At 38.3% G+C, this 20,900-nt stretch overlaps 1 protein-coding gene across 5 annotated transcripts in view; it reads right to left on the reverse strand.

The window, feature by feature from the left end:
• Positions 1-20,900, reverse strand: part of APC (APC regulator of WNT signaling pathway) — a 317,483-nt gene that overhangs the window by 246,823 nt on the left and 49,760 nt on the right. For all 5 annotated transcript variants that reach the window (XR_007505045.1, XM_049794815.1, XM_049794814.1 and 2 more), the window contains exons 3-4: positions 7,178-7,262; positions 6,036-6,237 (exon numbers count right to left, since the gene is read on the reverse strand). Coding sequence is in view for 4 of the 5 variants with exons in the window: in XM_049794815.1 (XP_049650772.1) it covers positions 6,036-6,237; positions 7,178-7,262 (287 nt within the window). In the remaining variant the exon portion in view is untranslated. The remainder of the gene's footprint in view (positions 1-6,035; positions 6,238-7,177; positions 7,263-20,900) is intronic.

Genomic DNA, 20,900 nt, shown 5'->3' on the forward strand with positions numbered 1-20,900 from the left:
TTAATTTTCTTCATAGTAGCGGCTATGGGGCTCTGTTTTGGGTTTGTGCCGAGAACAGTGTTGATAGCACAGGGCTGTTGTCGTGACTGCTGAGCAGTGCTCACACAGAGTCCAGGCCTTTTCTGCTTCTCACCCCACCCCACCAGCCAGCAGGCTGGGGGGCACAAGAATTTGGGGGGGACACGGCCGGGACAGCTGACCCCAGCTGACCACAGGGATATTCCACTCCATATGGTGTCATGCTCAGCAAATAGAGCTGGGAGAAGAAGGAGGAAGGGGGGGACGGACATTCGGAATGATGGCGTTTGTCTTCCCAAGTGACCATTACAAGTGATGGAGCACTGCTTTCCTGGAGGTGGCTGAACACCTGCCTGCCAGTGGGAAGTGGTGAATGAATTCCTTGTCGTGCTTTGCTTGTGTGTGTGGCTTTTGCTTTACCTGTTAAACTGTCTTTATGTCAGCCCACGAGTTTCCTCACTTTTACCCTTCTGATTCTCTCCCCCATCCCACTGGGTGGAGGGGGGAAGTGAGCAAGTGGCTGTGTGGGGCTTAGTTTCTGGCTGGGGTTAAACCGCAACACAGTGTCTCCTTACTAACTTTGTCACCCATACCAAACTATGGGTAAAGCACACAAAAATCAAGCTATTTTTATGAGTATTAAAAATACTTTAAAAGAGTATTTTCCATCAAATGTTATAGACAGGATACATTTGCAGCTGCTTAAAACGTTTTAAATGGGTATCATAAGCATGCTGCATACCTGAGTAGAAGATGAGAAAGGTAAGATTACTATACGCAGACTACCAAGAAAATAATCTGTTAGAAGTTTTACGTACTATTTTATCAATCCTTCATGAACTACCTTTATATAGTTGTAAATTTTATCGTTATATAGCGTTCATTGTTACAGCACTTTTCAAAATATGTATTAAAATTTTCAGGCAAAATCTGACCAAGTAGGAGTATACAGAAAATCCACTCTTGTTTTTTTGTTGGGGTTTTTTTTCCCTTTTCTCCCCCCCCCCCCAAATACAAGTTTTATTAGTTTCTTATAAATGCTTTCTGTGAGCACTCTTCTTCCTTCTGACATTTTAATATTGCTCATTAACATTAATGGAAATGCTAACGTCAACACTTAGCCAGAAGACAGAAAGCTGCATATAAGTTTGCCCAGTATTATTTCCCATGCCTTAACTTCTGCATTCCTCTCTGAACTCAGGTTGTGATCTTTCTGAGCAATAGCCACATGAACCTTTACAAAGCACACAAACACATTATGGATAACTACTGTAAGTCATTAAGGAACAAAACCACAGCATACAACAAAAATACAAATTTCCCCTGATTACTTTGATAATGCATCCCACCCATGGTTTGAGATAGGAGATAATCTAACTTCCACAGGACAGAACTTTATCTAGAAGAAAGAATTTAAAAATATGTATTTTGAAGGATCTGTTTGACTTAGTTCCTGCTTTTAAAATGTTTCAAACTAGTTTTAATGACTTAACGTTTATACTCCATACCCAATGCAAGTGACTTGACTAGTGTTCAAATGGAAAATTAAACTTTACAGGATCCCTCACTTCAGCTGCAAAAGACTGAAAAACTACACACATCTAAGTGTGCTGAATGTTTTTAAACATGAACAATGACATAAATTTCCAGATTTGATTCAACAGTTACGTTGAAACAGAACTGTTTTAAGATGTCAAGACTACCCATTAAGTCTTTTACTGGGCAGGTTTTACATCAGACAGGTTTACAGTCAAAATCAGTGAAAAGAAGCAATAAACACCAATTACCATACCACTGCAGGTAACTGTAGCAGGATTACAGGAAAACAGTAATTCTTCAGCCACAAGGATGGGGCTGGCAGGAATTCCTTAAATCCTTTAGACAGACTGAAGGAAAAGCTAATGGATGGTGCTCAGGGAAAGCCTGTGCGGAAAGTAATTTTTTTCAGCCTCCCACCTGCCCATCTTCTTAACACATACCCCGGGTGCCTGATCTCTGCGCATGCAGGCATTCTGCATGGCTTCCCTTCTTAGCACCTTGTGTGCCCTTGCACCAGTTGTGTCCAGTTTGTGAAATCAAATTTGCAAAAGCAAAATTAATGCAATCCTTATAAAAAGTATTTTTACCATATGAGGATTTGAAAATGTTAAAGGACTGACTAGTTCTGCCTCTGGATGTCAAAGAAGTGGTAGTAGAAATGGGAGGCATTACTTTCAGCTAAGTGAACATGTGATTAAGTTTCTCTTGTAAAATGTAAAGTATTCAGTTTGTGAGACACTGTGTCATTCAATCTGTTTTGACATGCACAATGGATGCTAGAAGCAAGAAAAGAACTTAGGAACCATAAATGCTGCATAAACAACATAATGCATGACCTGAGGGCAACTCCTTTAACTTAACAGTGTCATTTTAGCTTTTGAGTAATGCTTTATTTGGGATTACTAGTTTGGTATCACTGCTCCACAGAATTGAGGTTTTAACAATGTCTTTAAGGTCGCTCAGCACAAAGCCTGAAGGGTTGGTACAACTATAGCAGGTTGCACTTCAATTTCCTTGAAATAAGCAAGTCTCTGTAGATATGCCTGTGATAAGCTGCTCCCCACACTTAACATTACTGTCAGATACTACACCAACCAGAAGTACAGCTCCTTCTCAGCCTTCTGGAACCTCCTGAGGTTAGGAGAGCATTTAAGGTAGAAGAGCTGTTACTAATCATGGAAAAAAAAACCATAGAAAAACACAGTGCAGTTAATCCACCTTTTTATATGCCAGAATTGTTTACAACAACACTTTCACAGTACCAGAGAAAATTCTGTTCTCTGTCATACACTGTCAAGTTCAGTGAGAGTGCAGCAAGGCAAATGAAGCAAGCTTTTGGAACTTCACACTACTTTTATGAGTTAACAAAAAGAAGTTTCCAACTTGAACTGCTTTTCTGAAGGGTGGGTATTTTGAAACACTTCTCTAATGTGGTATTTTTGAAGCTCCCAACAATATATGAAGCTAAATGAATGCAGAAAACGGGTTTCTTCTTTTGGAAATCTTTTCTGCATAACTATGTCAATGTTATTCCCAGTTAAAAGGGAGAAGGGAAACAACCTATATGCTACTCTACTTGCATTATGTAAATTACAATTATAATTAATACTTTCACTTAAATTGGCAGGTAATAAAATCTCAAAAATGACACACTCCTGATAGATGCTGTAAAGACTTAGGTAAGCCGTAACAGTCAGACAAAGGGAGAGAAGAGTAGAGGGAGAAAGCAGTCATGAGACAGAGAAAATGCTCAAAATCAAGTTTAAGAAAATAAAAGGGTGGTATAAACCAGAAGGAATAACAAGGCATACATTTTTGTAAAATATTCACCACAACATTATCATCTTTAGTGGTAAATTACAGAATTTACAAAGTTGAGATTATTAAATCTCCTAAATTGCAAAAGGCAAAGCAACAGAAAAAGTAACCTGCAGCGTACTCTGAAATGTTTTGTTGTTAATACAGTGTCTTACCAAATAAACCTTGGTAAGGGTTTTTTTAATGAACAGCATATTCTAAATTGGCAACCAAAAAACATACATCCCCGCACTTTTTTCTCTTTTCCTTTTTTTGACTTTGAAATTAGAGGAGAGCCAAGCAAATGAGAAACAGGCAGATAATTTCAACTTAATTCTGGCAAGTGAATCAATTAATCTTCCCCTCAGAAGATCACTTTTAGCCAAGCTAAATAATTTTTTCAATAAAAAACAAATATTAGCAATTTTTTTCTTACTTGTTTACTTTAATAAACATCTAGTGAATTAGTTTATTAATAAACATCTTGGGAATTTGCCAAGTTCACACACAGTTAGTACATGATTTGGTCCTTGCCCGAACACTGTAGCCCATGAGCAGCATATATTGTGCCAGTGTGTTAAGATACTGACTGGCAATGTTACCCTGGTGCAGGTTTCCAAAAAATGTTAGTTTCTTCTAAATAATTTTAATATTTTGAGGCTTGTCAAGTTCCATGAGTTCTTTGAAAATCTGTTTAAGTGCCAAATAAAATTCCACTAGCAAATAACACGTTTATACTTAGTAAGTTATGCCAAACAAGTTCAGACACAAAGCATAGGAAAACAAGTGGTTAATCTTCTTTCAGAAATTGTAGTGATTTCACACGCATGGTCCTACACCCCCCACCCCAAGTTCTGATTCATTTGGCTACCCAGGGTCTGCATCAATGCCCCATGCATTCCTACGTGTCCCCTGAAACAGCATAAAGAATAGGGCAGTTTGCATTATCCATCATTTCACTATTAATGAAGCCAGATGTGATCTGGCCATGCCTCTACAGATCTTCTCCACAGCATAAATCTTACCCCATCAGCTGTGACAGTAACACTGCCTAAGCTCATCTGAAATTAAAATATCCTTATCCCTTTTTTTCAGCATTATTTGCAACAAAGACCAGTTCACTGCCTAAACTGTTTTTATTGCCAAGAAAAAAGTCCAAAGAACTATCACCTTAGAATCCGTAAGAGTGGGAAAGGATCACAGATCATAAATCAGATGCGCTAACGACCCTGAAGAACTCCAGCTGCTATAAATTAATACTCTTTGTTTGAAGGTACCCAGAGTTCGCTTGAATCGTAACTGAAAGTCCTAACTACACTTAAAGATTTTAGCATCACATGTGGTAAAAAACAGCCCTGGAAGAATTCAAACAAGTACACTGTTTTTTCAAGATGGAAAATGACAAACACATTAGATTCTTGAAAACTGGGATGAGCAAGTGGGAAGAGATTCCCAAATTCCTAAATATTCCTATGCAGCCCCTCAGGAATCTAGATTTTATGCAACAGAACAAATATGATTAGTCATCCTGAGTAGAATAGAGTGGCTGCTCAAAGAGGCTCAGTATGGACCCGTGGGAAGTTACTTTCATTCTACTGATAGGACCAAAAGAAAGGGAGCTAGAAATAGTACCTTGGAAGAAAAGTGTACTCCTCTCAGCTCTTGACTGCAAAAATTTCACTGAATACCAGGAAAGGCCCTTTAGAGGAAGGGTTTCTGAAGGGCTGCCCACAAACCACTTATTACCCACCCACCAAACTTTTGTATTAAGACTCCGAAGTGGATCTTTTTGCTTGCTAATGACTACTAGGCATAAAAATATTGTGTTGCTGTTTATTTGGGTTTGCAGCCCTTTTGCAGCCCCCAGCTTGACATCCCATCCATTAAGTAGCAGTCAATGACCAAACCTTTAGGAAACCCTGTCTTATGGACAGGCTTCTGAAAGCATCTGGGATTTCAGTCAGGTTCATGTTAAAATAGAAAGATGTCTTCAGCGGAAACAGCTGCATGCTCTTTCCATTTTCTTTATAAGCGATTCATAAAGTACTACAAATCTGTATTATGTCCTGAAAGTATGTTCTTCCTATTAAATGGATGCACTACCTTCCAAGGAAAGAAATTCCATGATTTTGTCAACATAAACCATCAGATGGGAGCAGCATCTTGAAGATAAGAGTAAATATCTTTGTTTAGCTGACAGGTTTGCTGAGAGAGCAGAATCACTAGGTAAATGTCTGCTAATATTAAATAACTGATCAACCAGCTATGGTACTTATAACCACTTGAGAAAAAAAGGAGAGATTGCACCATCACATTGTTACAGTTTCAGCACTTATCAACACTGGTGAGGAGATATGGAGGTGTTTGGGATGCTCCGCCCCCTCTCTCTAAATATATTTCAGATGCTGATAATCTGCTGATCAAAAGAACCTTCAGCAAACAAAGAGTGACAATGAAATGCATATATGAAAAAGCAGCAGAGACTTTTGATGTGCTCTAAGATTATTTTTGTATTTTTTTGTGTGCACCTAAATATAAACTCCTAGTTTCCTTACCCGTCAAGACAAATATACCAGTGATCAAAACCATATGCATGATAGCTAAATACTAGGTGTGTCAGTAAAATTTCATGTTAAAATTAGAAGTCAATCCATACTAGATTAATAAACAAAGAAATTTACCTCTCTTTTTCTAGCTCTTCTAAATAACCAGTGCTTTCTCTGCTTCCATTCATAAATCCTCTTCTTGGAAATGATCCCATGGGAACAGGACTGCACTCTCCTGAACGGCTTGACACAGACCCTTCCCGGCTCCCATAAGAACGCACAGACACCTTTGGCCTTAACTTCACTCCAGGGAAGTTGGTACTTTCCAAGTTCAGTTCTGGATAATAAAGAGCAAACATTTTCAGAGTTGAAGTTCAGCAGCACAAATTTAAAAGATCATTTCTATCTTAATTTCTTATTTCCTAAACAAATCCATGATTTTTTGATGGCAACATTTTCCATGGAAATACACAGAATAACGTAATGTGAACAAAACCAATCTTAATGATACATTTGGAGAATACTAGCCATCTGAGCAGATGGTCAAACTGCAATCCTGACAGAACAATATCCCCCACATGAGCCTGCCTGCCTCTTTCCCAGAGGACTTAAGAAATGGGCAGAGTTTTGCGTAAATGTCATATTAATTGCTCTTGTGGCCCACTTCCTAAGAGCTTCTTTCTCAGATATCCTGCAGATGCTTCACTGTCATGTAAATGATGACAACTTTGTTCACCACAGAGCCTTTAAATGTAGACATCCCCTATGAAATTTCTGGTTCAGTGGTAGGGTTAATGGATGTACACAGGGAGTCAGAGGTCTGGGCTTGCTTTGCACATCCCATATAATGGGATGATGCACATTACAGCACATGCTCTAGGAAAGGGGGCATCAATTTGCAGCACAACAGACATAATTCCAGTAATATGACATGGAGAGGGCAGGGCATGCAAACAAGTTTAGGAAATTGGTAGAACTAATCCATCATTAGCCTAAACAAATGTATATTTTCTGAAGAACTGAATTAAATGTGAGTTATATCAAAAGCAATTTGTATGAAGCCTTAGGGTAACAGTAGCAAAAGCATAAAAGCAGCATTGGAACATACTTTTTTGAGAATGTGTCTTAATATGCTTAGCAACAATAACAGGCACTGAGACTATGCCTAATCATCAGTCAGCACTGGAAAGCAGACGCAGCTGAGCTGAAAATTTTATCCTGAAGAAAAAACAACTGAGAAACAAATGAACTCACTTAAAACATAATTCTAGATTTACCTTTAAGTCGTTCCAGTAAGTCAATTTGTCCAGAGGACGCCATTGCCTCATCTTCAATACTTCCTTGTAGCTGTTTCAGCACCTCCTGTGAGAAAGTAACCTTAATTAAGAAATCCTCACAATAATAAACCACAAGGTAAATACATCTTATCCTGCCTCAAGTGCACATTTATGGAACAGCTACTGAGACACTGATGTAAACTATATTTCATGTGAGCAGTGATCAAGTGTCATAATTTTAATTGCCATCAAATACATTCTATAGTATTTCCCCAAGCACTGTCACGATATAAAGTATATCCTGAATAACTCATCCTCTCTGATAGTCCAATGCATCGGCTTATTTAAAAGTTCTTCTCAAAGTGAATACTGGTTATCTCGAATTTACAGATGGAGAATTGAAAGCACAGAGAAATTAGCTAAAATTTCTCCATCTGTGTACCTGAAGTTAGTCTTGAAAAAAAATAATTTGGACACCTCTGAAAGTTACAGAAGTATCTTGAATACGACACTTTTTAAACCTCAGAGATATTGGAGCAGAACTAATCCCCAAGACTTATTTTCTGTGAGGCCTTAGCACCACTGTAAACCGGCAAAGTCATATTATTCTTACTACTACGACAGCTACTACCATCAATGCTACCACTGTGCTGGCTTGGGCTGGGATAGAGTTAATTCTCTTCATAGTAGCTGGTATGGGGCTCTGTTCTGGGTTTGTGCCGAGAACAGCGTTGATAGCACAGGGCTGTTGTCGTGACTGCTGAGCAGTGCTCACACAGAGTCCAGGCCTTTTCTGCTTCTCACCCCACCCCACCAGCCAGCAGGCTGGGGGGCACAAGAATTTGGGGGGGACACGGCCGGGACAGCTGACCCCAGCTGACCACAGGGATATTCCACTCCATATGGTGTCATGCTCAGCAAATAGAGCTGGGAGAAGAAGGAGGAAGGGGGGGACGGACATTCGGAATGATGGCGTTTGTCTTCCCAAGTAACCGTCACGCGTGATGGAGCCCTGCTTTCCTGGAGGTGGCTGAACACCTGCCTGCCGGTGGGAGGTGGTGAATGAATTCCTTGTTTTGCTTTGCTTGTGTGTGTGGCTTTTGCTTTACCTGTTAAACTGTCTTTATGTCAGCCCACGAGTTTCCTCACTTTTACCCTTCTGATTCTCTCCCCCATCCCACTGGGAGGGAGGTGAGTGAGTGGCTGCGTGGGGCTTAGTTGCTGGCTGGGGTTAAACCATGACACACCACCACACCTATGAGGAAAAGACTTACGATTCCTTTATGGTGTCATGTTATTTGGCTTATTACTACTACTACTGCTAGCACCACCACACCTACAAGACAGAGATTTAGGACTCCTTCATGCACCTGAAGCTTCAAAGCCAAGAATATTGTCATGTGCTGCTGAAACTATGTATGATAAAATGGTATGGCTGAAGGAGCATACTTCTAATGCACAAAAAGATTCACAGTAAACAATGACAACTACACTAAAAGGGCCTTCTAAGCCCCCAGGTCCCTAAAGCTCAGTGGCCTAAATTCAGGTAGAAAATTAAATGCAAGTTAGTGAATACCTTTTCTAGATCATAATGGCAGACACATCAATAGCAAATATAAATTGAAAAGACTCGCCACTAGGCAAAAAGCTCTTACTGGAATTAAAATATCATTTTTCATGCTGTGCCATAGAAAATATTTTTAGAAGCAGCAATAGTCAGGAAATGAAAACAATTTTCAATAACAAAAGGTACTCCATACTTTTCATACATACCTCTACACCCAGAATTGCACTTCTGTTTAGACCTGAAAACTAATGACTTTTAGACAATTTAAAAGATCTCCACATCACTGTTTTGCTCTTTTAAGAGCCTAGCATACCTTATTATCAACATTAATGTTTCAATGGCTCTTATATAGAAGGTATCTTTTAAATGCATTTTGCTCTTTTCAAAGGAAACAAAACGGCACCTACAAGAAGTCAAGGTATTCTTTAAACAGACACACTACTGAGCTTTTCTATATTCAAAGTATTGTTTCTTGTACCAAAGAAAAAAAAAAAAAAGTAAAAGGATTTTGAGTAAAGAACTGCACAGGGTTCTGGGGAAATAATCTCCAAGCACTAGACTCAGAGTAAACGGTAGCAGCACAGTCACTGCAGCCACCCACCGTGTAATTAGATGCTGGTACTCTAGGAAGAGTACAGACATGCTAATTATGTTTACACTGTTTTGTGGAAATCATTCTGCAGGTGGAGTTCAGGCCAAATTCCCCAGTTTAGATGTTGCCCGACTGATGGAGTCAATGTGTGTCCGCATTTGCATTTTAGTTTGGATCACTCTGATGCCAGACTCCTGTCTGCCCCACCAGCTGTACTTCGTTTCACATCTCAGGGTGATCTCTAAGCATGAATCAAACTCCTTTCCGATCAAACCAAGACAGCAGTTACACTCAAGTCTGCTAATGGGCATTCACTCCTATGGGACTAGCTGGAGCTAGTCCAAAACCAAAATCCTCTGAAACATACATAGTATGCGTGCTGGGTCCTCAACATAATTCATCTACAGCCCTACTCTTACTGCACTACCTGTTAATGATGGCATAGCCTTTAGATCAAGTCTGATGTGATAAAAATCACTACTCTCAGAAAGATGTCTCCACTGTGCTTGTGCTTTTAAGTACATTCAAGGGCATCCTCATTAGCCGCATAGCCCAGCCATCTCTATACGTAACATCTGCCTTGTCAGCAAAGTCAGACAAACAAGTAATCTGGTGTTTTTCAAAGAAGGACTCCTACATTATCTGACGTAACAGTAGGTAACATTTGCAGACAGCAGTCTTAGCTGAAAAGCCTAAAAGGGCAATGTGGGTACGTGGAGTGGTCTTGGGAGTTTTGCAGGCTTCTGAAAGACCTGTCAACTCAGATAAATTTAGAAATAACTAATGAATCCCTTTCCTCTGAGAACAGCACCTTGGTGCAAGGGAAAAAAACAACAGAAACGTCTAGCTCCTCTTCCCACTCTCTTCTTCAGAGCCTCTTTCCCACCTCTCTGCGTGGCAGTTCTGGGATTTCAGCAATCATATGTTCAGGATACTTTCCTACAGAATGAGTCTTTCTTCTTCAAGAGCCAATATGAACAGCTAAGCGGAAATACTATCATCTTTTCCTGTGCTGCCAAATTACATGACTGAGGTGTCCAGGCAGCTAGGGACTGCTCTTTCTGAATATTGGCAACAGTTAAACATTAGCATACTGGATTGCATCTCTCAATTTTCTCTGCCACAACTCATTCATTTAGTTTGTAACTTTTAGTTTTTGAATTATACCCTCTTTTTCAACAGCATATGCATTTTTTTCACATTAGTAGGCAAAGCTTTCTTTTCTATATTTTTCTACATTTCTTTTTAATAGTAACATTGTAAAGTAACAATGCCATTATGAGGCTATGACATCAGTTTCAAACTCAATCACTGCACGCTTTGAAATCTAGGCTGACAAAGCACACAAAGGTTAGAGAGGGAGATGCAGCCCCTGGGCCAGGTAGTGGTGGAAAATGAGGCAGCGTGCTAAAATGACAAATTGGGGAATTTACAGTTTTACTTGAATAAAGGAACAGAGAAGGTTTCTGCAATAGCCCATTTGGAGGAAATACGACAAGTTATCTATTACTGTAATAACGCAAATTTTTATTTATTCACTTACTATAACTCCAGGACTCAACACTAATGCTGTTTACATGCAGTTCTCCCATTTTCCCCCCCCAAGATTAATACAATGCTTCGAAATAGTACTTTTCCATAATAATTTTATATTACATTTGATATGTCTGCTAAATAGTGTAAAATCTTCTTCACAAATAAACCTGAATCAATTTAACTAAAGTTAGATTAATATTCCCTCTAGTTATGCAAGTTTGAATAAACGTATTAGTAGCAGTTTATAGCATAATTCTAAGCAAATTCCTTACTGACTTAGTAGTGACTTACTGAAAAAAATATGCAAACCTAAGTGTATCTATAAGGAAGGCTGCAAAGTTTTTTCCTGTTCTTTTAAAGAATGTAAAGTCAAATTATTTTAATGGTCACTTAAATATAACCTAGTTTATCGTCCTACTGCAGAAGTACAAAAGAATGCTTTTGGAAATGGAGCTGGCCCTATGACTCATCATCATTCAAAAAGGTTTCTGTCTTCACAGTCTCTGGACTGTGAAGTACAGAAACAAAGTTTTGGTTTTGGGGGGTTTTTTTTGGACTCTGTGAATATAGTCCTGACCTTACAACTATTTTATGGATAATTAAATAAAAAAGATCAGACCTGTCAGTGAGTAATTGGAAAACTACTGAGAAGAAAAGCACCTTAACTAACAATACATGCATTCATCTAAGTGGTAAGGGTTGTAAATAAAACTGCTTAAAGGCTGTGAATTTACTCAAGCTGCTAATAAAGAAAAGAATCACAGAGGAACAACGCTAACAAATTCCAGATTTCAAATCCCAATGAATTAAGATTTTAAAGTATATTCAGTGTTTGAGAATTGTAAGTATATATATTAATATTCACATTTAGAAATATTTCAAAAGACGGTATCTGTAAAAAGACATACTAGTTTAGACACATACCTTTCCTTTGGCAGAAAAGGAGCACTGATGACAACTGAGACAAATCAAATACATTTTTGTCTTCTGTAAACACTTCCCGCCTCGCCCCCCCCCCCCCCTTTTTAAATAGAAGAAGCTTTATTATTTGTATTCACTTTTTCTAAAAGTTTTGTGTATTCAGCAAACGCCAAAATGTATTAAAACTAACATGAAAATTAAATACATGAAATTGCTGGCAGCACTACGCCAGATATATTCACAGGCCAGTATCAGCTGGAATAGTAAGGCAACAAGATGTTTTGAAATTTACTGGATCTTTTAAAGGTAAGCATGAGTCTACATTTAAAAAGATTTCCAACAAAAGCTATTCTATCAATCAATTTTTAGTAAGACACTCTTCATAACCATTCCTCCTTTTTAGCTAAGAACTATTCTTGGGCCTGTGTGAAGAGACATTCCTGTCACCTACATATATATACACACACATAGACTTCACTGTGTGTTTCTTTCAACATTTGTAAACAAAACCCAAATTGAGTTATCCTTCAGTTCAGGTTTTTTATGTTATGCTTATCTTGGTTACCACTACATTTACAACATTTGAGTATAAAAACAGCTTTAACTGTACAAATACAGAAAGTGATTCAATTTCAGACAATAATTGAACATCTATCTTAGCACCATATAGGATGGGAATATGCATATTGAATGACTGAGAACTATTATTTTTTAAAAAATCAGCAGTATTTTTAAATGAGAATATTTCTGACAGCATTTGTACTCATGTTTTAACCCAACTGCACTCTAAACTGGTAGCAGTTTTTCAAGTTCAACCCAGTGTTGCACATTGTTTCAATTATTATTTGCTTAAAAGGGCAGAAAAAAGGTAACATATACTAAAAGCAGCTGTCAAAACAGTAGGGGACAGATGGACAGCAGAATACTATTTTCTATGCATTTACAGACAGCATAAACTTAAGTTCAAGGTCTTACATGACCCTTTGTAACTGCATGAACTTGAAAGTGCCTTAATACTGTATCACACACAGTATAACACTCACAGGGGCTGAGTGAGAGCTATGGAAGAGGCCCTTTACTCCTATATACTTTGGTGAATTACACCACTACGCCATTAAGCTTGGTGGGATCCTGAACCGCTGAGCAATTGTTTTCGTTGCTCAACCCTATAACCAGGTCCCAGTGACAATAACGATGACAGCACTGCTGACTGAGGTGAAATACTGGAGCAACTCAACTTTTAACCTTGCAGAAAGTATTTGTTATGTGACATGACCATGTTCATTTTAATTTCAAACAATGTCATTTTCTAAAAGAAAAATAATTCGCTTGGTGCTACCATGCTCAAGAGCTGTCACTTGCTGTAACCACATACTGAAGTCAGTACCAAGATTTTAGTGCAAGCCCACTGCCAGATCAACTAACGTTATCTGATTTTATGCTCAAAACCAATGCTGTCTGACATAACAGCAGTAACTATATAAATCATCAGCTGAATTTCACCTAAATTCTTTAAAAAATAAATAAATAAATAAAAATCTTGTATTCAATTGTCCAACCAGTTTGGATTCTGGAACAATCTTTAGAATTGCTAAGATCATGCTAAAAATATTATTTACTATGAAGTCGTAACAACAAACTTAAAAAGACACAAACCAAACACAACATAATGACAACTGCTGTTTCTTTACTGCTTAAATAAATTCACTGCTATTTTAATTGCCTGTTTTGTAAAATGCTAAATGACTTTTATAACCACATTTTTAGTTCACATGACCATAAAAAGAGTTATTTGCAAATGTCTGACTATATTAGTTGTGCAGTCACTGAAGAGAATTCATCATTTGACTCAATCTGTAAAACTCAGTTCAGCTTATGAGAGTTTCTCCCACTCGCACATTAGAATTTATCAAATGACCAACATACATTAATATGCTCAAAATTACTTTTATTTTTAGAGGATCTATCTATTGCACTGTCCCTTGCAGATCTACTATACTACCAGTATTCTTCCTCCCCATGTCACAATCCTGATGTGACAGTCTCCTTTAATGTGCCTTAAGACTGACATCACCTCTTCCCGCCTGAAAGACATAGGTGTGTGGGGCACCACAAAAACATTCTGCAAACACCTGAGAGTAAGGGATTTAATTTGAGAAGGAAGATGAAAGCTTACACTAGGGAAAAAAAAAAAGAAAAAGAAAAGCGTATCATGTTTCCTATGCTAACCATCTTCCCTTGAAAGACTTCAGAATTTCAAGCTCTTACACATTGGGAAAAGATGTATTGAAATTAAATGGAAATGAAGCATATACTGGAAAGAATGTACTGGATGAATTCACACAGCACAAGTTACAGAAGCTCAGAATTTAGCACCTATTCCACAAATATTTATACAGGCAAGGAATTCTACTGCTGTATCAATGCATTTTCTCCCTACTTGTTCACCAGGCAATGCATTTGTTGAAAAACACTGAAAAATAATATTTTCATGAGTAGCAACTACAGTCTTCAGAAATTTAGCCTCAAAATAGGCATTGTCAGTGTCAGTGGAAGACTACTGGGCAGCAAAAAGATAGTAGCTAGTACTCTGCCAACTTGCCCCTAAGAGTTTATTCTCCAGTTGAACAGCCTTTCTAAGACTATACACAGCTAGCTCATCTCGCTCTCAAACAAGACTAGCTAGCTATTATTCATTTACAGTAAAACTGTTCATATAGGCAGTTCAGCAAAGCAAATATGAAGACTTGAGGAAAAAAGTAGAAAGCTAGTATGGCTACTCAAAGAACAAAACTAGGTGTCACCACGTTCTGTCCATTTTAATCACACATATTGTACAGAGTGGGATGAATATAAAGCTAAAACAGGATCTGTATCTCACAATTGTCACTTAATTCTCTCCTACTAGCTCAGCTGCCTGCAGACAGTGTTTCTGACGGTGACTGCATTCATGCAACTTCCACAATGTATTCGACCTGTTCATAGTGAGACCACAGCTCATTCAAGGAGACATGGTTTGGCTAAGAAATCCAGCTGCCAGAATAAGATGGAGTTTTAGCTTAGGTTTAATACTGTAAAAGAAAATAAAAAATCAATAAAACATACTTTCTGGAAAAAAAGAGTTCTGGTTTTTTCCTGAAAACTGCCTTTCTGTCAAGAAGTAACTTTCAAGCGAAATACCTGACTCTCTGCAGATAATTATATACACAAAAATCCGCATTTAAAGACTTTGTCTGCAGAGGTAAATCAGAAAATAACACTATTTTATACAAGGGTATATCTTCATCCTTACTGTGAGCATTGAGTATGCTAACTTTGGAAGCTTTTTTTGTAGAATAGATAAAATTGTGTCATAGGGTGTATAAACCAGTTGTCATGGTTTAACCCATCCAGCAGATAAGAACCATGCAGCCACTCACTCACTTCAACCCTACGCAGTGGAATGGGGGAGGGAATCGGGAAAGAAGAAAAAAAAAAAAAAAAAAAAAAAAGGTAAAACCCATGGGTTAAGATAAGAAAAGTTTAACATTACAGAAAGGAAGAAAATAGTAATGATAATAACAACAACAATAATAATAAAAGAAATTAAATATACAAAACAAGTGATGCACAATGCAATTGCTCGCCACTCGCCAACTGATGCTCACTTAGTTCCCCAGCAGTGATCTGCCCCTGCCCTGGCCAACTCCCTCCACTTTATATACCGGGCTCGACACCACACAGTATGGAATACCCCTTTGGCCAGTTTGGGTCAGCTGTCCTGGCAGTATCTCCTTGCAACTTCTTGTGCCTCTCCAGCCTTCTTGCTGGCTGGGCGTGAGAAGCTGAAAAATACTTAACTTAGTATAAACACCACTTAGAAACAACTATCAGTGTGTTACCAACATTCTTCTCATACTAAATCCAAAACATAACACTATAGCAGGTACTAGAAAGAAAATTAACTCTATCCCAGCCAAAACCAGGACACCAGCTGACAAAATCAAGGTGGCATTGTCTATCTGAAAGCTGGCATTTCCATAATGTTTGAATATGCAAACCCAAATAAAACAAAATGCATTTTAAGTCTTTTTTTGGCAGTATTTTTTTCATCTAAAGAGGAAAAAAAGTAAAAATAAACTATTGTGTGAATTACTACTTTATTGTAGTTTATTTCAATCACAAGGTTTGTTAGCGTTACAAGCGACGAACAGATCTGGGGGTCAGATTCATTGCAATGTCCCCAGCATTGAAAACTGATACAGACAAGAATCGCACAGAAATTTCTTATTTATGCTTTTGATTCATCAGTTCCTCCCATAGCTTCCTTCTCAAAAGCAGGAAACTTATTACACAAACTCATTTGCTACTGCACCTTGAGCTGTCCTTCAAAACACTTCTAGTTCCTTCTACATTTCCTTTTATTGCCTGCTGTAATTTATGCTCCTGCTTAAAGCTCCCCTAAAGCTGGGTCACAACAAAATTCAGTGAAGTATCAAAGAAATCAAGACAAAGCCTCTACTGTGTGCTAGACAGAGCATGTATCAAAACAAGCTTTAAAAAAATGGAAGTTTAGAGAAGAAAAACAAGCTCTGTTAAGTCAGCAGAGCGTACAGTACCATACAAATAACTCCGAAGGGCCAGGAGTACAAAGTACAAAAAAAAACCCCTTAACTTTGGCCACATCAGCCAGAATGCTGAAAAATCAGACAGACAAAATGACGTTGATTCATTAGAGTTGGCTGGAAGATGCATGGAAACAATACCAGAACAAGGGCAGATTCAACACAGGCACCACTTTATAAGGTACACTACTTGCATGGCAATGAGCAAATAAAGAGCATGCTAGAAGGCTCTCGTCAGCTGGTGACACACAGGCTAATTGAAGAGGGAAAATTTATGTTTAACTGCTGCTAGTAGCAAGGAAATAAGAAGTTTCTTTCACTAGCATCTGTATTCAGGTAAACAGGATTCTTCTCCAAAAAGCTGTAAGCCAGGCATACACAGGCAGAACTAGGATGATGCGAAAAAACCAAATACCAGAACCAAAGGATACAGTAAAAAATGGTAATGAGGTAAAGCCTTATAGCAGCATATTATTGACATCACAGGATGACCATGATGCTTTGCAACTGCTTCATAAATTGTAAGGAAACTATGGGATCATATTGGCAACTTAAATTATTCAAATTCACTGGACCTTTACATAACAATCTAACTACTCTGGTTTCCTCAAAAAACCACTCAAACCCACCAAAACAAAAATCCCATCACACAAAACCTACCACTTTTTAATGTGACAAAGTTATCCTAGTGCCACCTCACACACGATTTCTGAAGTTATGTTACCACTCATTTTAGTCCCAACTGACGTAAGTACAAATTTTCACCAGAAATGGTTTCCTGAAATTATTTGCTAAAGTGTTCTCCAGGAACATAAAAACTAATGCACTGGGGACCATGCTACGTTTCAGGTGGCCAGAGCTTTGTGGTGGATCTTCTTAGACCTTCTCATTAACACCTTCTGTTGAGGTCCCAAAGAAGACTAAAAAGTTTTAAAACAAAACAAGAAGCTAAACTATCAACCAGAATAATTAGCTAACCTTTTAATTAAAAATGTCAAACATCTGAATAGGAAAAAAAAAAAGTTATTTGCAGAGACACTTCAAATCCTATTCTTGAGTCTCGGTGCAACACCCCCCACCTCCACCCACTGCCTACTGTACCCTTGCAGGGCAGATATGAACTGCAGAGCACCACCTGGTCCAAGAACGCACTCTCCATCACCAGCTAGGCAGAGGTCTCTGTTTCCTACAGGCTACTGCTGCCACCTTCCCTCCTTCACCCCACTTCAGCCACCCCCCCACCCCCCCACTGCCTCAGAGGAAGGCCACTTTCCTTCACAATGCTCTGGAGTTCTAGAAGGGAGGGAAGTTCCTCCTCCCCCTTCTTAAGGGGGCATAATCCAACTGGGAAAAAAAGAAACAGAACCAAGAGCAAATGCTGTCCTTCACACTGAAACAGACCAAACACCCATCGACACCAGCATCCCACCTCCCACAGCAGGAACCTGGTGAGGATACATGAACAAAACAAAACCTACCGTTCATTTCTCTTGTATGTCCTCCCCTCAGCTTCCAACCAGCCTTGACTTGCGGACTTCCTGAAACCACATCTCCAGTGGCACTACCTCCTGATCAATTCTTCTGGCATCCAAATGCTCCCATGGCAAAGACTTACAATGAGAAACGAACCTTGTTTTCTTTGTTTTCCACTTGCTATCCGATAATGTTATTTGATGTCCCTTAGATCTGGTATTGAGGGAAACTAGTAATTCCCTATTAACTTTCCTTATGCTATTTTATGATCTTTTAGAGCTCAAGAGTCTTCTTCCCATCCTGTTCCTCTTTCTTCCAGCTCACTCTACCTGAAAAGTCCCATTCTAGTCAATCATGCCACTTAAGGAAGCTTTTCATACCACTTAATTTTCTTTGCACATATACTAATTCTACTAGATCCTTTCTGAGAAGGTTCATCAGAACAGGACATACTACTCAACTTCTGGATGCAGCAAGTGTCCAGCCTGACATAATTACAGCTTTTTTTGTTTCCCTATGTATGCCCAGTAATTCCCAAAATTAGACCGACTCTTTGGATCCAAACCAAGCACTAACCTGACCACTTAGCAAAAAACCTGACATTTTCAGATATTTACAGCATCTCTAAGACCTTCTTCTATGTTGTTGGTATGCTAATTCAGAACCGCTCGTTACGTATACAAAATTAAGGCTGTTTCTGTCACGATTGTTTTATGCTTTGGAGCACTGAATTTTATTTGCTCTGTATTCAATTCAGTCACTCAACACCGCAAGATTATTCTGCAGCTCTTCACACTCTGTGTTCATTTTTACCACACTAAAAACAGAACTTTAAAATCTCATTCTTTTTTTCCAGATAACTTACAAATATCTTGAAAAAACACAGGTCACGGCAGAAATCTCAGTAGGACACTACTGGTAAAATAAAAAAAACAAACCCTGGCTATTTATTCTGCTCTTCATTTTCTACCTTTCAGTTGGATAGTAATCAAAGAATCTTCCTAAATCAACTTAGGTTATTCAGGAGTCTTTGGTGAGGGACATTACTAAACTCATTTTAGAAATCCAAGCAGATTCATCAGTGCCAATATTGCTCACCTCCTACTCAGTGATGCCTTCAGAGAACTCGTATTTGTGAGCTACGCTTCTCCCTGAGGAAGAAATGTTAACTCTTTGCCCACTAGTAGTCTGTTCTTTACTGTGGTTTCTGACATGTCCATTACAAACTCAAGCTTGCAGGTCAGTAGATCAGCAGTTTTTCCTAAACTTCTTCTTTAAAAGTGGCATCACACATGCCAGCTTCCATAACTTGCATGCTGAGGCCATTTTAAACACAGAATACAGATCTTGATCTTCGATAATCACAAGTGATTGTTATACCAGAAGGACTTAAACATGCAAAGGATCTTGCAGGAAAATGACATGCATACACAAATTTGGTAAGCAATTCAGATGTCTTGTCTGTGGAAGAGCAAGAAAAACCAAAAAGATTACTGAACTTCCTTCAGTTTGAATTCTACAGTTTGAGAGTGTATCATTAAGTTTAACAGAAAACAAATGAAGGAAAAGACATAAAGAAGCAAGTGGAAAGATGCTGGCAAAGAATCTCAGGGGCTAGGGGCTACCTAACTAACACAAGATCTCTCTTAAGAGGTAAGGCTGACATAGTGTGTGTTACACAAAAGAGAAGCTTTGACTAAGAAGCCATACCTGCCAAATTGCTGCAAGGAGGAAACTTACCATAGAGGAACTTCAGAATCCATGAACAAGAAATTACCAGCTGACAAACTGATGAAGACTTTTGACAGATGGGAAATAATCTGCATTACTACAATTTTAAGCATCCAGATCCCACAATCACTCCAGTAAATTATTTCACCTCTTTCTTACGCTGTAATCTGCTCCTTCTTTAAAGCCAAAGGGGTCATACCTCAATCTTCCCAACTGCTGAAGAGGAGAGGGTGGAACACATAGTACCTTAGAGTTCAGCAATTTCATACTCAAGTTGCTTTCAAACACTTGGGTGAGTATAATTTATTTCTGACAATTCACTGTATCTGTTTTATCCCTTTGTTCTGGAAGTTTTATTGTTGACACCTAAATTTGAGACAGAGGCACTGAGATGTTCTCTACATAGTAGGGAAATACCCCTAAGTTCCGTCTGAGCAATTACTGTGGAGCTATCACAACATTGGGTTTGGTTCATGAAGCAACTATAATCCACTATGTTATACCTGACTTGACCTCTTAGCAGAAGTAACATACCAGATAACTTAGGTCACTTGTAAATCAGATTTCCAGTGACAATTCTGGAAATGATGTCAATACTTTAATGTGCAACAGGATCCACAAAGAAATGCCTATCACACTAAATTCAAGATTCAAATACAAACATAATTATACTGCAGTTTGCTTACTATGTGTAGTCTATTCACTAATAGCCATCCCAGATCAAATGTATCTATTTTAACATAAGCATTTCTATTCTGTCTACTGAATGCTTTGCTTTCATACCTTAACATAGTTTTTCAATCATTTGTTTTTTATTTCTGTATGCCTTGGTGAAACATTTTACTGTGTGTGATGCCAAATAAAAACCTTTTCTGTTAGACTTCTGAAGATGGGATTGCAAACATGGGTATCCATTAAATGTATTTATCTACTGTCTACTTGAGGAACCTCATATACAGATAGACAGATACACACTCCATATGTATACAGCACATGACAAAATTGTTAAGCTGTATGTATCAGAGGTCTCTGTGAACATTTTAGGCTTCAAATTCTAATTTGCAAGCACATGGCTTACCATGATATATTGAACTACAAATTCTTGTACCAGTTACAAAAATACCTCCTAGCACCTTCTGTGCTTTACAATGAGTATCATTAAACACTGATGATCAGAGACAGCTGATCAGAATAAAGTAGATTTTCAAGGTTAAATATCAAGACGTGGTAGCTAAGCAGATTGTATGACCATAAATTGGGGTTTGGTGAGTTAAAAGAAAATGTCATCAGCTGCCTACC

This window comes from Accipiter gentilis, chromosome Z (genome assembly GCF_929443795.1).
Source record: "Accipiter gentilis chromosome Z, bAccGen1.1, whole genome shotgun sequence".
Lineage (NCBI taxonomy): Eukaryota > Metazoa > Chordata > Aves > Accipitriformes > Accipitridae > Astur > Astur gentilis.